Source organism: Bidens hawaiensis, unplaced genomic scaffold, assembly GCF_021521415.1.
Source record: "Bidens hawaiensis isolate Kalapana, Puna unplaced genomic scaffold, B.hawaiensis_p1.1 tig00005028_1, whole genome shotgun sequence".
Lineage (NCBI taxonomy): Eukaryota > Viridiplantae > Streptophyta > Magnoliopsida > Asterales > Asteraceae > Bidens > Bidens hawaiensis.
Genome location: NW_027491319.1, coordinates 1,581,291 through 1,603,503, shown reverse-complemented (window position 1 = coordinate 1,603,503; position 22,213 = coordinate 1,581,291). Strand labels below are relative to the sequence as shown.

The window sequence follows — 22,213 nt, the reverse complement described above, 5'->3', positions numbered from 1 at the left end:
GCACTCTTAGTCAACATTTATATATATGTCATATATATTTGTATTCAATTGTATTTATCATTGTATTATTCGTTTCCTTTATTCTCTCCTAGTTTGCTAGGTGATATCTTGTATATATATGATAATATTAGTTTTAGAGCCCGTGTAACACACTGGATGATCAAAATAATTAGTTACAAATAAAACAATACATAACGTATATGAAAAAAATGTATTACGTCTTTGCATGTATCATTATACATAAATTGATTTTATTTATATCACAAAATGATTTTTTTCTAAAAAAAATAAACTTAATAAAAAAAATACCGCACCTGCAAAAACATACCTAAGAACACTTCATCTATTGAAAATTTATTCTTAGTGTCATATATGTATAACTGAAAGAAATTTAGTTACGAACCAACTTCGGAGGACACTTCTCATATAATAATATTTTTAGCTACACAATGAAAAAGATTTTAATAAGTTTGAGGGGTTTCTCTACTTTGCCAATTGACAAAATTAAAAGAATAACATTTTAACCTGTTCAATTTTGTGAATGTTTTTTTTCACTTGAGCATAATTTTGTACGATATGTTTCACATACAAAATTCTGATCAATATTCAAGGAAAAGTCAATGTTGACACAAATGTTTCTAATTTGATAAAAGTTATAAGCATTGATAGGTATATAGAGGTGGCATGTCGGAAGTGTTTGTCATTTTTTCTTAAATTTTAATAGTCATGGGAAAAATACTCAATGTGGAAAATCCCGAATCTTTTGACTATTTCCAAAAATGTTCTTAAAAATAAATTCGAAACCCAAGCATAATTAAAATTCTAACTTTAATCTGTTTTACCTTTTCAAGTCAAAACTTTGAACTCGTAACAAGTTTGACAATAAATCTATTTGCACTCTCAAAATTTTAAAAATATTCATATTACTCATATTTTACCCGTAACAAATTTGAGCCAAATGTAGTTAATTTGTACCAAACGATCTATTTACCAACTTTTAACCCGTAACATCAAATTTAAGTTTCACAAAAAACCCTAAGGAATCCTTGATAAAAAAACCTAAAAAACTAAATATGATAAACTTTATTATAATTGAAAATGATTGGTGTATACTATCCTTACAATTTAACATATATTGTGTTATATTGAAAGTGATTGGTATATACTATCTTTACAATTTAACGCATATGTGTATGGTTTACTAAATTAACTAAAAAAATAAATATATAGATTTAAATCATATATTTATAATTTAAAAATTTATATGACAACGTACAAAAAAACCCAATAGATAAATGGATTTATTTTTAAAAAATTGATCAACCTTTAAGCATTTATAATTTAATAATTAAAAAAATTACTTCGTAAATTATAAGCATATAAAAATTATTTTTATTTTTTTATTTATATTCTTCAACAATAAACATGTATAATATGTTAATGATAACATTTAAAATTATATTCTTTTCAATATTTAACAGACACAATTTGTTGTTCATTTTTGAATTTCACAAAGTATGTTGTGAAATATATCCTATCAATGTATAGAACTATAACATGTAAATGTTTTCTTTTCATAAAATTGTATAGATATAATATAAATAGAGTTAAAGAAAAATGAAAAATTTAATCATATTATAGATATAATATAAACGGAGTCTTATAGGAAAGTGAATAATTATTAATATATGACATATATTAATTTTGGAGGGGAAAAAATAAAAGGATTAACCACAAACTGACACGTGTCACAATTATTTTTACTTTATTAGAATATGTAGATTATGAACGAACGAAGAAGGAAATTCATACGACATTCATGGTATTATCCATCTCTTAGGGTTTCACCCTAAAATCGATCCTTTAACCCTTCATCTCAGACTTCGGTCTATTTTTTCATCAGAAACTTTGGTTTCTTTTTTTGTTATTTTACCACCACTGTAATCCTCTCATCATGACGATAATAACAAACCCGATCCTCCTAAACACAACCTTCACCGGTTTACACTGTCACTAACATTCAACAAAAAGTTCGTCCTCTCGATGGCAAAACGGTCTCATACTCCTCATTGGAGAAACTTTTCACCCTTCATGCACGCGGGTATGAAGTTTTATCACATATTAACGGTACTCCGGCTCCATCCAAAGATGACCCCAACTATGATTCTTGGCTGAAGATCGATTCCATTGTGTTGCAATGGATATACGGCACTCTCTTAGATAAGTATCTCGACCGCGTTCTTTATACCGACTCCACTGCTTACGAAGCATGGATCCGTATCAAGAACTTGTTCCAAAATAACCAAGGCCCTCGCATTGCGTCACTCGAGCAACAGTTTGTTAGTCTCAAACTTTGTAACATGCCATCCTTGTCCGACTACCATCAACGATTGAAGGACATCGGGAGCCAACTCTCCAACCTTGGCATCTCGGTAAACAACGAACGACTCGTCATTCAACTCGTTTGTGGGTTGCCAACCGAGTTTAATGCTACCGGTTTAATCATCAACCATTCCCTTCCATTTTGGGAAGATGCCTGTGAAACGCTTCAATCAGAATTTGATCGGCAACAAGCCTGTGAGCAACCTGATAATATTGTTGCAGCCGCCGTTCATGACCCTCCTACTACAAATAACCGTCGTCAATACACCACATACAATAATTCACATCGTGGTGGGTCCAGATCCTCCAACTCTAGAAAAAATAATTCCCGCTCAACTCCACAAAATAATTCTCCAAGGTACAGCCCACACAATTTTGTGTCTCCCAGATCCAATCAAGCTCAATCCTCACATGGTCCAACTTGACAGTCACAGTATGGCCCATTGGTTCCATGGCCCAACTATTGGAACCTACCACCTCCTCCTCCAAGCCCATTTCCAACTCAAGCTGGTTGGGCTCCTTATCCTTGGGCCACACCACAACCGACTGAACCAGCCCAACCCCCCCTCCTAGGCCCACAGGAAATACCTCTTCTGCTCAAGCACATGTCACAGATTTTGATGCGTTGGACCCTACCGATCTATCCAATGCCATTGCGGCTATGAGCACCAATAATGAGGGAGATCAATGGCATATAGACACATACGCTACTTCCCACATCATAGGTGACCAAGGTAAAATTAATTCCCCTTTGTTATCCAGTTCAATATCGTCTATTCTTGTAGGAAATGGACATCACATTCCAATTCTCGGATCGGGAAACAACACTATCCCTACTCCCACACAACCTCTTCACCTCAAAAATATCCTTTATGCACCTAATATCATTAAAAATTTAGTTAGTGTCTGTCAATTTAACATTAATAATTGGACATCTGTTGAGTTTAACCAATTTGGCTTTTCTGTGAAGGACTTCACGAATGGGAAGATCCTAACGAGGCATGATAGCAACAGCCACCTTTACCCGCTCACCAACACTATCGCTTCCGCATATCATTTTTCGCATGATCAAGAGTCTTGGCATCATCGTCTTGGTCACCCCGGTTTATCTGTTTTTAATTCTCTTGTTATGAAAAATTTATTACTTGTAATAAACGTGGTCGTGAACTTGTTTGTCACTCTTGTCAATTTTCCAAGAGTAAACGCTTACCTTTTTCATTATCATTGTCACCAACATTATTACCTTTTGATATCATTCGTTGTGACCTGTGGACGTCCCCGGTTGTCTGTAAATCAGGATATAAATATTATGTGGTTCTAGTTGATGACAAAACCAAATACATTTGGATTTTTCCCTTAGAGTTTAAATTCGAAACATTTGATAAATTTACCAAATTTCACAAGTTCATCCTCACCCAATTTAATGTTCACATAAAGTCTTTCAAATGTGATTTAGGGGCTGAATTCGATAATCATAGTTTTAAAAATTTTGTAAACTCACAAGGACTTCAATTTCGTTTCTCATGTCCTCAAACATCCCAACAAAATGGAAAATCTTAACGCATGATTAGACGACTAAACGAAATCATGTTCACCCTTCTCACTCATGCTTCTATACCTCCAAATTATTGGGTGGAAGCGCTCCATGTCGCTACCTATCTCCATAACATATTACCCACCAAAATTCTAAACTTCCACTCCCCTATGGCCGCGCTATACCAACGACACCCCGCGTATGATCACTTACATGTCTTCGGTTGCGCTTGCTATCCAAATATGTCATCTACCCGACCACATAAACTCAGTCCACTTTATGCATTTTTCTCGGCTATCCGGCAAATTTTCGCGGATACTAATGCCCTGAACTTTTAACGGGCAATGTCATTTTTCCCGACACGTCATTTTTGACGAATCCCAATTCCCGTTTAAAACTATTACTAAACCAACACCAAACGACTACTCATTTCTTGAGTGTGATCCAAGTCCACTACTCTTCACACCACAAAATGCTACTGCCACTTCTTCACAAACCATGACCCAACCTCCCTTGTCAACACCTATGGCCCAATCACTAAACTCACCATTCACGGCCCAATCACAAAATTTCACCACTACGATTCAACCACAACCACATACTGTGACCACTCAACCCATTCCTCTACAACATAATCCACATTCTCATCCCTTACAATCTACAGTACATGAGCCAAATTCACGTGACACATCCACAACCAGTGACAACAACCACTCTTCAACATCAGATACTCATAATCCCACCAATTCTTTATCCTCTTTCCCACCTGCTTCAACTCACCCCATGACTACCCGCCTACGTGCTGGAATTTCCAAACCCAAAAATCATTTCAACCTTCACACAAACTCTATCTCACCTTTACCTACTTCCCATCTTACCGCTTTAAATGATCCGAATTGGAAGGCTACCATGGATAGGAGTTAGTACCTCGACCACCTGGCGCTCATGTCATTCGTTGTATGTGGCTGTTTAGACACAAGTTTAATGCCACAGGCCAACTACAACGATACAAAGCAAGGCTTGTCGGTAACGGGAAATCCCAACAAGTGGGAATTGATTGTGATGAAACTTTAAGCCTGGGCAAATATGACATTATGTAAACCGGCTGCTACACCAGTTGATACGTCCTTCAAACTAAGTGCAACCTCAGGACCTCCATTTAATGATCCTACCCTCTACCCCAGTTTAGCCGGCACACTTTAGTATCTCACTTTCACTCGGCCCGACATAACTTACGTGGTACAACAAATTTGCCTATTCATGCACGACCCTTGTGAACCGCACTTTCACTTTCTCAAACGTGTTTTACGTTATTTACGCGATACCACATCTCACGGGTTACACATAGGTTCTTCCTGGTCAACTTCTCTCACAACATACTCTGATGCGGACTGGGCTAGTTGTCCTGACTCACTCTGCTCCACATCAGGTTATTGTATTTTCTTAGGAACCGATTTGGTCTAATGGTCTTCAAAACGCCAAGCAACTATTTCGAGATCTAGTGTAGAAGCCGAATATCGTGGTGTGGCAAACACGGTCGCTGAAACGAGTTGGATACAGAACCTGCTTCTTGAACTATATGTTCCTACTCGTCAGGCCACAATTGTGTATTGTGATAATCTATCTGTCGTATATCTCTCCGAAAACCCGGTACAACATCAAAGAACCAAACATATTGAAATTGACATTCATTTTGTTCGCGGCAAAGTTCGGGTTGGTGACATACATGTTCTTCATATTCTGGCAGACTACCAGTATGCCGATATTTTTACAAAAGGATTACCACGGCCGCTTTTCTCCAAGTTCAAGTCCAGTCTTTGCGTTCGTGGTCCTATCCCTAAGACTGAGGGGGTGTCTTGGTCAACATTTATATATATGGCATATATATTTGTATTAATTGTATTTATCATTGTATTATTGTATTATTCGTTTCCTTTATTCTCTCCTAGTTTGTTAGGTAATATCTTGTATATATATGATAATATTGTGAATGAACAAGGAAGAAATTCATACGACTTTCACGTACATGCATTTGATCGAAAATTTAACCTCAAACCAAAACGGTACGTTTAATCGTTTATTAAAGTTTACAGAAAGTAAAGTAACTTTAATCAAGTTTAGGGGCAACAAATAATGAAAATTGGATTAAAGCTCATGAGTGTAATCTATTTATTAGTTTTTTTCAACATGAAAAAGTTCTCACAATCATACCCCTTCTCAAACTATACGCACTACAAGAAAATGAAGCTATTGCAACATCGTTAAAAGGCTGCATTAAGCTTTGAAAAGGTTGCATTACGCCTTTTATCAAGGGCTGCATTAGGTGAAGTTGCATTAGACATAATGCAACCTTTTTCTTAAATAATGCAACCTTTTTTGAAATGGTTGCATCTACTAATAAATGCAACTTTTTTAAATTGCAACCTTTTTAACATGCTAATGCAACGTGTCTAACACACAAATGCAACCTTGGTTTTCTCAAATGCAACATTTCCTATTTTCTAATGCAACCATTATTATCTTTTCATTAAAAAAATGCAACCTTTTTTTACATCAATTGCAACACTTTTATTAAGATTTTAGTTACACCAAATAAAATATATACTATTGGCAATGCAAATTTGTGGCTCATTGTTAAAGAACTCAAATTTCCATTAACTTCACATATGTCCAATCTCAAATAATTTTGTCAATTACAATTATAAAAGATAACGAAAATCTCCTACTCATCTTCTTTAAGTATTCTGTAGGTAGCTTTTCCATATCATTCCGCAGTGTAGCTTTAAAATCTGTTCGTTGGCTGCCAAAATCCCACATAATAACTTGTAGCTCAACTTTTTTCCTTTGATGGCCCTCTTCAATTTCTTCACATTTCAAGCAATTGTGTTTTTCTTTAACTTCAAGACTCAATTAAACAATTCCCTAAATCAAAATTATACCTCCAAAAGTAAATTAATCAAGGCGTGTTGCTTAAGTAAAAAATCATTTCACAAGAACACATGACTAACTTCTAAACTTTGAGCATTAAGTGTAACTTGTCAACTCAGTTTAATTAAAAAATGTAAACCTGAGAACAAACCTTGGTACAATCAAAACCGATACTAAATGTATCTGCCTTCCTTGAAAACAACAATCCGTAAGTACCCAAAAGCCAGCTTAGACCCATACTCATCGTACAATCTGAGATTCTGTTTTCATAATTAGATAGTTATTGAGTACGTAGAATAAACATATAATTTGGAATTAAAATGGTTAATTACTTACAATATCCCATGAAAAGATGAGGAGATTGTTGAATGCCGTAGCCAACCTGATTTTGGATACAGCTCGTTTTTTTCAAAACTTTACACATTTTATTCATAATCATTAACTGAAAAGAGCTAAAGTCTGTGAGCCAGAAAGGTACACAAGTTTGAATTCACCAAGAACGCATAAACACAAATAAGTAATAACCTGACGTCAATATTTTGTGCTGGTTCAGTTCAAATTTCCGCAAGAACAACAAAAATCAATAAATAAAATCACTAATGTTAAAACGAAAATCAACAACTTCAATCAAGTCTCACAACTAAAACTAATTTCAAGTTTAAAGTTGAACAAGACATAGATAAACTAACCGTGCTTGGAGTTTCCTTTTTCCAGACCCACCATTTGCATATTCTAGAGCCACATATCAATACAAAGTGAGTCAAATTATGAAACCACTTAATTCCGGCTATTGATTTCTAAATCAAATATGATTTCTTAACTGGTCGATTTTTTAAAGCTACATGGTTTAGCAGTTACCAAATCAATAAAGCCCTACCGATGGCGGACACTTGCTAAACCATATCCAAATGAACACCATCGTCAACTAAAATATAATGCAAACAATAAGAAAAAAAAGCATTTGAGGGATGAATTAAACCCAATGAACTGGACAGCGTGACAAGGAATTTTGGGGTTGGGAAGAGAAATTTAACAGACCTTTGCGTACAATGAGAGATCGAATCGGTGATGATAGATTGAGGAGAGGGGGAAACACACACCGATGATCGATTGGATTTTGGGAGATGTACGTGTGGTTTAGAGTTAGTGGAAGAAGTTAATTTGGGTGTGGGGAAATCAAAATATTTGCTAGGACGGAGCGGGAACTTTTGGCATTAAAAAGTTTAATATTCTGATCTTTATTTATGAAAGAATTATGTAATCCAACTAATACTCATTTAAAATTATGATATATTATCTTTAGAAAATAAATTTTTAAATGTCATAAGAAATCTAGAAAAAACTTAAAATTTGTAGAAAACTTATCATTCTAGTTTCTTGATCGAGAAATTAATAATAATAAAAAAAACTAATTCTAATTTTTAATTACATAAAGTATGATTAAATAATAAGTACTTTAGTATAAAAATAAAATTATAACCAATTGGATGATGGTTCATCGGTAAAGGAAAAACCTTAAAACTTTTGGGTTTAGGAGAGGCCGAGGGATGTCTTTGGATCAAGTCCCACACACGACATTAAATAAAAACAAATTTTGTCATTAAAAAAGTAATAGTATATTATCATAAAAGTTACAATTTTTAGTAAAATTATCAACTTTTAAATAAAAAGAATGCAACTTTTATTAAAAAGGTTGCAATTTCAATAAGATTTTGCAACTTTTAAGTAAAAAGGTTGCAATTTCATCAAATTTTTGCAACCTTTTATGCAAAAAGTTGCATTATATATTCTAGTGCAACCTTCATGTTAAAAAAAGTTGCATTATATATTCTAGTGCAACCTTCATGTTTAATAAACTCTGATTTGAAGGACTGTGTTTATGAGTAAATCCGACGTTAAAGTAGGGCTACCGGGTTCGGGGCCTTACAAAAAACCAACTAACAAACTTACTTGAGAATAAGGGGGTTCATTCAGAGAAGAAGAACAAGATGCCATCCCTAACCGTGACCAGTATGTAAATGATCTATAAAACTCAGTAGATAACTTGAAATTAACATAAAAACATGAAATTAACAAAACTAGGGTTTTAATGAAACTTACTGATGAAAAATTAGGGACAGAGGTGCTGCTGATGGTGACAGGCGACGTGGGAATATGAAGGATTGGGTGTTAGCAACGCGATGGAGGCACAGGAGGATGGGGTGTGGTGGTGTATGAAGGTGGTGTGAAGGCACTGAAGAGTTGGTGAAGTGATATTGTTATGCATACAGATGACTTTTAAAATGGGACTTGTATACATAATATCGGTACTAAATCGGTATTACCGAAAAAAACCGGTACCAGTCCTGATTTTCCCGATCCCGAATTTGAAAATACTTGGTACCGGTACCGGTACCGAATTTAATCGGTTCAGGATTTTCGGTACCGGTACCGTAGGTACCGGTACCCGGTACCAAATGCTCATCGCTAGATATGCTTATCATAGGGAGTGATGATAAGATGATCAAATCTACTAAAGATATGTTGAAGGCGAGATTTGACATGAAAGACATGGGTTTAGCCGATGTGATTCTTGGAGTTAAGATCACTAAAACCCAAAATGGTCTTGTGTTAAGTCAATCTCATTATGTAGATAAAATCCTTGAAAAGTTCAACGCGGGAGACACGAGTGTAGCTCAAAATTCGATTGATACTATCCAACATTTGTCAAAGAATAGAGGTGAGGGTGTTGCTCAGTTTGTATTCCAGGATAATTGGCAGTCTTATGTAATGTCTTGTACCCGATCGGACTTAGCATATGCTGTGAGCAGGCTAAGTAGATATACTAGTAATCCTAGCTCTGAACATTGGAAGAGTATGACTAGATTATTAAGATATTTAAGATACACAAGGATTTATGGACTGCATTATGGCCAAGACCCAGCTGTTGTAGAAGGATACTGTGATGCTAACTGGATATCCGACATGAAAGATTCCAAATCCACAAGTGGTTATGCGTTTACCCTTGGAGGAGCAGCTATATCTTGAAAATCCTCCAAGCAAACGCTTATAGCTAGATCTACGATGGAATCTGATTTCATTACATTAGACAAAGCTGGTGAAGAGGCGGAATGATTACGCCAATTTTCGGAATATATTCCAACATGGCCAAAACCTGTTACGGCTATTTTCATACATTGTGACTGTCAGTCGGCGATTGGAAGAGCTCAAAGTGCAATGTATAATGGCAATCTAGACACATACGGCGTAGACACAATACTATACGACAACTTCTCTCAACGGGAGTTAATCACCATTGACTATGTGAAGTCAAGGGATAACATTGCGGATCCGCTTACAAAAGGCTTAAGCAGAGAGGTCGTATGTAAGTCTTCGAGAGGAATGGGACTAAAGCCTATGGAGTAAGTTTCTACAAAGGAAAACCTATCCTAAAAGACAGGTGATCCCATGATCTAGGTTCAATAGGACAACCTAACTGTATAATCTGAGGCCACTGTGGGGGAGTACCTTAACATATAAAGGGAGTTGTATGCTTCCTAGTCCATTCCGATAATAAATCAGTGATGTCAAAGGAGGTTAAGCATAACACTTTTAATTATATGTGAGAAAAAAAATCACCTATGTGAGAGAGAAGCGGGGTCGCTTCGAATGGATTTGTGGGGCGCGCAAATCCTAGAGCTCTTGCAAAACCAGGCTAGTGTTCCATGACCATAACAGACACAACAATGAGGGGTTAGCTAGACCAGGAAGAGTGTTGTGTGAAATGTAATAACGTCTACGTCAAAAGGGGTTGGTTCAAGGACACCGCGTCTACTAATCGCTAGGAGACAAAGTATATTTCACAAATGAGGGTTCAAGGGGAACACCTACTTCTCCTGCAACACTCAACCGCTGTAACTATATTTGACACTTGGGCGTACGAATCAATCTCCATTAATGTGGTGGATTGTTGGAAATTTTAGTATAATAATTATTGTAATATAATTATTATTACTAATTGTAATTATATTTGAATGAGAAATCGATAAGTTGCAAGAGTTAATAGAATTATTCAAGTCTCATAAGTGTTGCATTCAAATACAACTTAACTCTTATAGTTAATGGTGTATTAACTTAAGGCTTTTGGTTGGGACATGGCTCATGTATATATACTACCATATGTCTTGGATCATTTGGTTCTTTGGTAGAGAGAAAAAATTATTAATGCAATCTTACACACAACCAAAAGAATTTCCCGAATTTTCAATCTTACGTGCTCTTGTTTCGGGTATAGTTCAGGTGCTAGGAAAATCCTGGCAGTACAATCTGCTTAGGCTGTTGTACCCTGGGAAACAGACGGGTTCACCTGGGTGGCCCGAAAATCTGTTTTAAGGGAAACATGTTTTACACTTACCTTAGGCACCTTGTTTCTCGTTTTGTTACTTCTTTCTTATATGTTTGTAATTTGGTTTCAATATTGTAATTTACGTTTCTTGTTCTTGTATTGTAATATGGTTTACAATTAATAAAAGTTTTCAGTTTTAGTTTATTTTATGAAAGGTATTCCAATATATCCCATGCCATGGAGATCCTCGAGGCCGAATCTTGGATGAAGCTCATAAGTCTATATACTCGATTCATCCAGGATCCACCAAGTTGTACCAAGACTTGAAGAAATATTACTGGTGGTCGGGTATGAAGGAAGAGGTAATAGAATATGTCAGTATGTGTTTGACTTGTTTGCAAGCCAAAGCAGTAAACCAAGAACCGTATTGGAAGATACAACTGTTAGAAATTCCAAAATCGAAATGGGACCACATCACTATGGATTTCATAAATCTACCTTGTACAGCTAAAAATCATGATACCATTAAGGTGATTGTGGACCGTTTGAAGAAAGTGCTTTTTATACCAATACGAGAAGCTATCTCGTAAAAAATGTTAGCTAAGTTGTTCATTATCAAGGTTGTGGTATAGCATGGAGTGTCATTGTCAGTTGTGTCAAACAAAGATACTCAGGAGGCTTCGAAAGGAAAGATGTTGGTTACAATGAAGGCATATACTAATGAAAGTGAAACCCTTAAGCAGAAGTCAAATGAAAATGAGTTCACGGTATGTGACAGCTGTGGAAAGAGAGGATAATTTGCCTACACGGACAAGAATAGCCACAAGTTTCACGAAGGTGAAACCGGCAGTAACGCAACAAGAGGATACAAGAAACCAATGACAAAAGTTGGAAAGACATACAAGGAAGGTGTAGAGATGGTTTAGACTTATGTTTACTTGAATTGAGTCTTGACACGAATGATTAGTGTGTAACTGATAATCATGTGATCATGGACGAGAAGTACTCTAGAATGGAAAGGATATAATGGTATTATAAATGCCCATATGAAGGTCAAGACATGCCCGAAAGGGAAGTCGGTTAAGATCATTAGTTATGATATAACAGGCAGTCTGATATGCAGCATGAAACAACAATGGATTCATAGGACAAGGTGAGACTTGATTAGTCAAGAAAAGAAAGATGTATCATCATGGACTTCATGATCAATCTACCTTAGACAACTATAACTCATGAACCCTACGTGTTGATGCAGACCTGAGAATGAAAGAAAGCTTAAATGGTGACTTAAGAAGTTCTCCGACAAGTTATGCAATTGATGTGTCAATAATTGCAAGAAGTGTTATATCTTAAGGAATAGACAAAGATATTTCAAGAAGTAATCCTTAAGGAGAAACTTAAAAAGGTTTTCTTTTTTGTAATTAATATGTTTTAAGCGTATTGCAAATCAGTATATTTGCTAAAAGTTGTAATTAGACAGAAGGGTCATTCAATATTTCAATGCTAAGTGTTGTGACGGTAAGTGTAATATTTCTGTTTGAAAGACAAGAAAGAAAAGCATGCTTAAGGAAATGATGGGGACTTGCTAAGACTACATAAGGAAGCGTATCATCGAAGACTTCATGGACAAGCAACCATGGACAACTAAAACTAATTAACATCACTCGATGATTGTGAGACAAAGGATAAACCGGTAAGTTATGAAGCTAAGATGGTTCAAGAAAGGATGTGAATACAGGAAGTATTCCTTTTACATGGACTAAGCAGGTTTCGAGGACGAAACCTCTTATAAGGTGGGTAGACTTGTAACATCCCAAGTTTCGTTGGTATTTAAATAAATCGGGTTTTAATTGGATTATAGAAGATAAATGAAATTATCTAAAGTGTGAGGGGGTTAAGTGCCATTAGGTGAAAAGTTAAACATGAAACTTTATCATATTCCGATAAATGTAGCCATCATCTCATTATAACCATCTTGGCCTCCAACCTCATTCACACACAAAATTCCCGTTTTCGAGAGAGCAGCCCACAAAGACCCGACGATTGCTGGATATCTAACCGTCGGATGGGTCTCAAATTTTAACTAAGTGTTCTTGGCATATAAACGGATATTCCCACCTATCAGATCTTCAATCAGAGGTCGGGAAGTCCGGTTTTTATCAGCAAAACTGTAAAAGCTAAATATGAACATTTCTGGCAACTGTTTTGGTTTTCCAGAGACAATGGTGGCTGCTTCCGGAAACGAAGAGCTGATGGGTTTGTAGATCATGGTGAGATGGTTTCGTGGCCACTTGAATCACTCAATTCCGAGTTCGATTGATATGGTTTTGGTATATTCGAGTGATTTCGTATATAAACGTCAAATGTACGTTTTTGTTTAAAAAATTTACTTTTCATGTACGGATTTGCATGAAAATTGATAGGATAATAGAACGGGTCACGATTATTGATAAAGCAATGAACTAGTAAGTAAACGGGCTAGTTGGTTCGTTTCGGGTAAAACGAGTAGTGCTTGGTTCGTGAAAGGGGCAGGCAAACGAAGTCAGTTTGGCATGAAACTTGGTAGGATAGTTAATCGGACCCTAACATATAGGAAAAACATAAGCTTGTTGATAAAAGAGTTATCGGATGGGATTCTATTCGTTTGGAAAAGATTTGATTCGTTTGAAAAATGAGATTCGATTCGTTTGAAAATGGAATTCGATTCGTTTGAAAATGGGATTAGATTCGTTTGAAAAATGAGATTCGATTCCTTTGCATAATTCGATTCTATTCGTTTCGTTTGAATACTTGATTTGATTCGTTTAAATATTCGATTCTATTCTTTTGAATACTCGATTCGATTCGTTTTCTAAACTCGATTCGATTCATTTGCTAAACTTGATTCTATTCATTTGGCCTATTCGATTCAATTCGTCTGGTCATATTAGCTTGTTGACTTAAGTAATATGAATGATAAATGAACGATACTGAAAAGGTTAAAAGCATGTATGTAATAATCTGAATGATAGTATAAGGAAATATATGTATGAATATATGGTTGCACAGAAAGAAGGGACCAGACCATAATAGTATATGGGAGGATAGGGGCCAGACACTTATAATATCTAAGAGGATAGGGACCAGACCCTTATAATATCTAAGAGGATATGGACCAAATCCTTATAATATCTAATAGGTTATAGGGCGAAAGGCTCTTTAAAACGTAGAAATATGTATGTAATACGTAAGTTAAAATATGAAAGTATGAAAGAATGAAAGTATAAAAGTATGAATGTGCATATGTATATATGAAAGGAACGTAAATAGGTTATGTATAAAATATGTATCTTTGGATACGCATATGTAAGTATGTGTATGTAATGTATGCTGTCTGATTAACGAACCCACTCATCGTAGCTAACTTTTAGTACGCACGCAGGCGAATAGGTTAAAGCAGCTAGCTTGAGGTAAACACATGGCATGATCTGAAGAGGCATATGAAAAAGAAGTGTTATGAAATTTTAATATGATGTTTTATGTTAGGTTTAAAGACAAGATTTGAATGTTTTGTATTGAATGGTTGATGTTTTTATCGTGAAAGTTTTAATTCACTATAATATTTAGAATTGTGTTTATGAGTAAATTCAACGTCCAATGTAAGGCACCTGGACCGGGGCCTTACAAATAGGTCGGAGGCTTGTATAGGTTGTACTATTTGGGAAACCCCCACGCATAGTGACCCTATGTTAGGTAAACCACACTGAGATCTGCGTATCGTTGCGGCATATAACCTACTTTGTTGATTATCTCTTTTAGCAGGGCGATAGTCCGGGACGGTTTAACTTCTAGTATGAGTCAAGCATAGTTGTGCTAGTTGCAGGTTTGATTATGGACTTTATTAATGCGCACCATGCTTTATACTTACATGCACGCAAACTTGCGCGCTTTTATAATTAACTCTTTTATGTGTATGTGACCTAAACTCACAAACTCACCAACTTTTTAGCATACATTCAGATACTATGTGGATAGCAATTTGGATTAACTTTTGTAATGAGAATTCCTAAGGACAGAGGCGTATGCCGAACATGAACAATGAAAATTAAACACCAAGAAGATTAGTAGAACCTACCACGAGATTGCAGTGTGTCAGAGAATAAATAGTTATGTAGTTAAATCTCATCATAAATAATTGGTGCAAACGTTGTAAATTATTTTTATCAATAATATTCCGCTGCTTACACTTCATACCAGTTTATCTGTAAAATTACTAGCCCCCGTGAAAGGAAGTGACACCAGTTAACACATGACAATTAATTATAACCTTTTACACTTCTTAATTTTGAATAATTATAGAATAACTCAATTCTTTGGTTGATTACTAGAAAACTTGTTATAGTGTAGTTGTCGTACAAAAAGATATTGCTTTTCTTTTGAAAGTTACTCTACCTGTCATATTATTCAATTCGATTACTTCATCGTCCGGAAAGAGTAAGGAAAAAGACGACGAAGACTTTAAAGTAGACCAAGTCTTTAAAAAATGAAAGAAATTATTCAAATGCTTCAACCAACCATCATGAACATTTATGGACATTAACATAAGTTTTAGAATAAAAGTTAAAACTCATAGTAATTCTAGTTTTCAATTAACGACTTGGATATAAAATACTTACCTCAACGCGATGTCTGTCGCTATCCCTGGTATATGTTTTAGAACAAAACGTCTCGCGGACACATGCATTAACTACTAAAGTAATTTTAATGACCGAGGCATAATAATCTATAACACATCCCATCAACTTTGATAATTACCATCATGGCATGTGAAACCAAAATTATAATCTTTAGTGTACCATCAATTTCGACAACCTACACTTCATAAATAAAGACTAGGACGAAGACTTTAAAGTTGACGTGGTCCTTTTTTAATAAAAAGTATCAAAGTGCATCAACGTACCAACCACCACGAACATTCGTTGCAAATGTTTACACATTTCTACCCACTTATATAATACAAGTCTATATATAAGACTCACATTCCATCATCTTCAACATCAACAAGAACACCTGACAAATCAAGAAGAAATATGAGCAAAATCATGTAGGTTTTATTCGTATATATATATATATATATATATCTTGTTAGTTAATTTTATTGATAGTTTACAGCAATTAATGGAATTCTTCTTTTGATCCAAAAACAACTTTCAGGTTTAGCAGTGAAGTCGAGCTTGCCAAGTTTCTTGGCTGCATCGATATCATTCGAGATGCCTATGAAACAATTTCAAAGACGACTCCGACTTATGAACTTCACACCACTCGTTCTGGAATCAACGTTTTGGCTTTCAAGTGTTCCCCTGAATCTGATTATACAACTCCATTTCTTGAAGAAAAGTTCGATTTAGTTCCATGTGAAAACCTCGAACTTCTTGATATCATTTCCACAAAACTCAGTACCAACCCTGCTGTTGAGCTGTTTAAGCAGCTCGGTGAGAACCTCAGAAAACTCGACTCCTCATTCTCGGTTAACGATGATGCTGTTCGGCTGTTTCAGCAGCTCAGTGACGAACTCGGAAAACTAAACTTTTCATCCTCCAAAAACAAAGATGCTATTAACCTGTTTCAGCAGCTCGCTGAAAACCCTATATTACTCGACTCTCAATCCTCCATTAACAACTCTATTGTTAAGCTGTTTAACTTTAAGCAGTTTGGTGCCAACCTCAAAAAACTCGAATATTCATTCTTCATTACCAAACCTGTAGTTGTGCTGTTTCAGAAGCTCGGTGACGACCTCAGAAAACTCAACTCTTCATCCGCCATTGTTGAGGTGTTTAAAAAGCTCGGTGACGAACTGATTAAACTCAACTCTTCGTTCTCCGTTAACAACGCTGCTGTTGAGCTGTTTCAGCAGCTCAGTGACGACCTCAGAGAACTGGAAAAGAAGTTATGTGTATGTGCTTAATTATAGCAGAATAGCGATCAAGATCAAGTGAAACTTAGTCCTTAATTATTTGTTTAAATCTTATTTTTCAGCATATAAATTCCTCTTTGATCATTACTGGATCGGGTCTTGGTGGATACCTTGCAATTCTTTCGACTCTATGCCTGCACCATGCCATAGATGTGGAGGAATCAAATGGTAATAACAAAACCAAAAGGCCGATCTGCATAACTTTCGGTTGCCCCCTTGTTGGTGATGCCGTTCTGCAACGTGCCATCGCAGAACGCCCACGATGGAAATCTAGTATTCTGAATGTGGTCGTAAAGAGGGATCCTGTTGCTAGTTTTCTCTCATCAAATACTCTATACAATCCCCTCGGTACCTTCTTGTTTTGTGCGGAATCAGGTGGTCACACGGCTTTTGAAGATCAAGATTCGATTATGTCGGTTCTTGATGTCATAAAGTCATCAAATGAAGGTAACTCACAAATTTATGATTACACGAATGTTTTGAGTTTGATAAGAAGGAAGGTATTGTACCGTGGGGTTTCTGAGTTGGGCGAATTCAACTTGAATTCGTTGAGGGCGGGAATCACATTGCAATTGAAGGAAGTCAATGTGTTGAATAATATAACGAATGGTCAAATTGGGGAAATGGAAAAGAAACATACGGATATGATTAGAAGGAAGAATTTCGTGAGTGCTTATGATCCTTCAAAGAAGCTAAATGAAATGAAGATAAGTTTGACATATATGGAATGGTACATGAAGACTAGGAAATCAACAGGGGGTTACTATGATAGCTACAAGAATCCAAGAACAAAAGACGAAATAGAGAGCACACAAAAAATTGTACTTCATCAAGGACGTCTTAACCAGTATTGGAAGAAGACAGTTGAAGAGAAGGACAAAATGCCACAAAAAGAAGGAGCCAAGTTACGTAAGCGCTGGCTACTTGGGGGGAACAACTACAGAAAGATAGTCGAGCCACTTGATATAGCCGAATACTACAAAAAGGGCGGTATAGACTATATAAATAATAGATCAAACCACTATAAGTTGTTAGAGACGTGGTTCGATGAAGACAAGAAGGTTTTAGAATCAAGTGAAGTGAGAAGGAGCGAAGCTGCTAGTCTTACTGAGGATTCTTGTTTTTGGGCACGTGTGGAGGAGGCATTGAGAGATTTAGCGAATGGAGGGACGATCGACGCTGAAGAGAATTTTGAGGCATATTTGATGGGCGAGATAGAAAACTACTCCGTGTCACCGGATATATTCTTGCCGGGGAGTAGTTTAATGACATGGTGGGATAAGTACAAGGCACACAAAGGAAGTGCATATGCTTCTGAGTTTGCTCAATACATGAACAATAAGAGCTACAGTTCATATCAGTGCGATTAAGAATCATGAAAATGACCTCAAGTTTATCAGGTTTGGTTACTAATGCATTAAAATAAATTACGAGCTGTTTGTGTGTTTGAACTTGAATGTATTTTCCTTTTTAAATGGTTTGGTTGTCATAGCGTAATATGTAATTAATCTTGTTGGATTGAGTATGGAAAAATGTGTTTTACCTCCTAGTCTCTTACGGGAGACCTTATTTTACTCGAACTTTGCTTCTTTATGTCACAAGGTAAAGAGTCACCAAATCTTTAACCATGATGATATAATGTACCTTTTTCAACGACACAGAAATTGTCTTGAATTTCGCACTTTTACATATTATTTGCTAGTTTGGTGTAAGGATTATTTTTTTTTGAGGAATAATTCACAATGAAATTCATTAGTTCTGAGAGTCATATGGAATATTTGTTGTATATATTCCAATATAATTTAACTATATTTAGAGCCTGTGTAATATACGAGATTATCCAAATTATCAAATTACAAGTAAAGCAAAGAATTACATAACATATGTAAAAAAATGCATTACATTTATGTTTGTATCTATACTTTGTGTACAAATGATTTTATTTATATTACAAAATGATTTTTTAAATGAATTTAATAAAAAATACGTACAAAAACGTACCCGAGAACATTCCTTTTCTTGAAACTTTTATTGTCAATATCATATATGTATAATTGTAAGAATTCCTGAAGAAGACTTCTCATACAATAGAATTTCTAACCACCCGAACTATAAACCGAATGAGCGTTACCTTTATTGATATATTTATAAATTTGCAACACATAGAATGAAATGAGAACATTAAATTATAATGACGGATGTTCTTCAAGAACTATGTTTTTCTGAGCTATAACATGAAAAAGATTTTGATAAATTTCAGGGGGCTTCTCGACTTTGCTATAATGACAATATAAAAATTAGCATGTTAACCCATTCAATTTTTTGAATATTTTGCTTTTTTTGAGCATAATTTTGCATAACATGTTTTCCATAAGAAACAGTTAATGCTGACAAATTTTTCAAAGTAGATAAAAATTAGAAGCACTGATATGCATGGGGGCGGCATTTATGAAGTGCTCACTATGTTTTCTTAAATTTTAATAGTCGAAGGATAAATAGTTAAGTTGCCAAATCTCGAACCTTTTGATTATTTCCCAAAATGTCCTTGAAAATACATTTGAAACCCGAATCATATTTAAAATTCTAACTTTCATATGTTTGACATTTTCAAGTCAATACTTTGAACCCGTAAAAATTTGACGTAAATCTATTTGTATTCTCAAACTTTTAAAAATACTCAAATTTCATATTTTTGACCTGTAACAAATTTTGACACAAATATATTTAACTTGTACAAAAAAAATATATTTACCAACTTTTAACTGTATAAATAAAATTTAAGTTTAACAAAGCCCGAACAATCCTTCATAAAAAATCAATACTTTTTTTCAATCTTTAACAAACATGGTTTGTTAATTTTTGGATTTCATCAAGTATTTTGGAATATAAAATAAAATAATATGTTAATATTTATTTTTATAAAAATATATAGATATAATATAAATATAATGTAAAAGGAAAGTAAATATGACATATATTTTGGTCAATTAAGTTTTGGAGGGAAAAATGTTGTGAGATTTAACCACAAATTGACATGTGTCACAGTTATTTTCTTTTATTAGAATAGGTAGATATGGTTAAAAAATATGATGCATAATTCAACGCGTATACGTACATTAGATTAAGAAGTGTGCAAAATAGCATCCTCACATGAAACGTGTAAAATAATCACATAATTTAGTACATGTAACGATATATCTTGAATTCTTGATGTCTAATGGCTTAAACTAACGGATTACAAATTAACAAAAAAAAATAAGTATCGGTTGGTCCCTTGTTGCCACCTAAACCTATAAAATAAGACGTAAAAGATTAATCACTGGTCAAACTTTATAAAAATGAAAGGGTAATTACCATCATTATATTCTATATATTGTTAACATTGTTTCCCTTATGAATATTTGTTACGGAAGGTTTTTGCTGTGTTTTAGAGATTCTTACAAGAGAGGAAAGAGAAGGAAAATAAGGAATGCAAAAAATTAATGGCGTCCCCAAGTTTCATTTAAGGAAGGAAAAAATAAACAGGGTGTTCCCGAGTTCATTAAAAGAAAGAAAAGGAGGGGGGGAGTGAAAACGAATAGTAAATAAGAGAATTTGTATCTTTTCAAGTTGAAAAGATTTGAAGGAAAGACAACTGGAAAGAAAGAGGAGATGCTAAAAAAAGAGAAAACAAAAAAAACTTTCTTTTCATTCACTTTCTTTTCGTAGATGAACTTGGGAACAAAGCAGCATAATACATCTTCATGTATAAAAATCCTACAAGTTATAACTATGGACTTGGCCCAAAAGATGAGGACCTTGCTCGGATTGTTTTCAATTTGGTTTCAAGTTCTTTATCAAACTAGGCTTGTTATGATTATGAACTTTTGCTTGAGATCAAATTCGATAGGACTTAAATCGAACAAGGTCAAGTAAAGTTTGAAATATTATATTCATCTTCACTCGATTTGAATAGATAACACGGTTTTTTTATTATTGTTGATATTGTTATTGTGATTGTTTTATTATTATCTATATCTATATTACATAAAAAACATATAAATATTATATGGTGCGGCGACGTTCAAGACCCAGGCAAACATTACTACTGATCTTAGGCAACCTTAACCTTCAATTGCAATCAATCCGACAAAGACTTCATTTTTAGTTGCAGATGTGAGTTCGTCTAGTCTAGTATAATTTTATTCGGAGTATTATTGCTGAGTGTGGCGTTGATTCTGATAAGGTAGTTGCATTTCTATTTCTTTTTTTTTAATTTTAGTTTAATAAAATGTGGTGTTATGAGATTGAGTTCAATTGTTTATTGGTATGCATTCGGGAATTGGTAACCTAAAAAGCACATTTTGTTTAATTATATGTTGCTATGCTAATAATAACATTCGTTTAATTGTCATCATGTAGAATCCAATTAGTGATAATGGAATAGAGGCAAATCATACATTGATTCAGGTCTGTGTGTGTGGTTGCATCCCAAAATTCAACATTTAAAAAGTTGGTGTCAAATTTGCCATAGGAATTTCTACATGTAATGATATAGGTAAAGTAAGTGGTGTTGAGGGAGATGTTCTGAAACCTTTCACTAGGTACTTGCTTCTAAACCTACTATCTTCATTGGAGTGTGACTGCCCGTTTTGCTGAATTGCTTGACGTCTTCATCTGACCTGAAACATATTTTATATGCCATCTCTCAACACTTGGTTTGCAAGTGAAATTGATCACAAGATGAGTCGTTCAAAGGCGGAACGTCATCGTCAGCTGTTACCGCAAGTTGCAGAGACTTGTATGAAGTTTTGCGTGTTTCAAGAGGTTCTTCTGATCACGAGATTGAATCTGCTTACAAGAAACTTGCTTTGGAATTATTCCACCACAATCTATCTCTTAAATGAAAGTCAAAGCATTTTTGTCAAACGTTTGGGAAACGATTAGAAAATTAAGCGGTTTACTCGAAGTTTTCAAAAATGCAACTACTTAGTTTCGGGAGTTTATTACCCAACGATTCCTTTGGTTCTTCACCAAATTTAGTTAGTTTTTCTCAAACAAAACGATTTTGAATATGTCGATCCAAATTACGATGATATGATAGCTCCATTGA

General features: G+C 34.9%; 1 protein-coding gene across 1 annotated transcript; it reads left to right on the top strand.

Moving 5' to 3' along the window:
• Positions 1–16,206: 16,206 nt before the first annotated feature.
• LOC143628568 (senescence-associated carboxylesterase 101-like) lies at positions 16,207–18,799 on the top strand. The gene is made up of 3 exons (XM_077098125.1): positions 16,207–16,251; positions 16,362–17,100; positions 17,184–18,799. The coding sequence occupies exons 1-3, from the start codon at positions 16,238–16,240 to the stop codon at positions 18,489–18,491; spliced, it is 2,061 nt and encodes a 686-aa protein (XP_076954240.1). The 5' UTR covers positions 16,207–16,237; the 3' UTR covers positions 18,492–18,799.
• Positions 18,800–22,213: the final 3,414 nt, after the last annotated feature.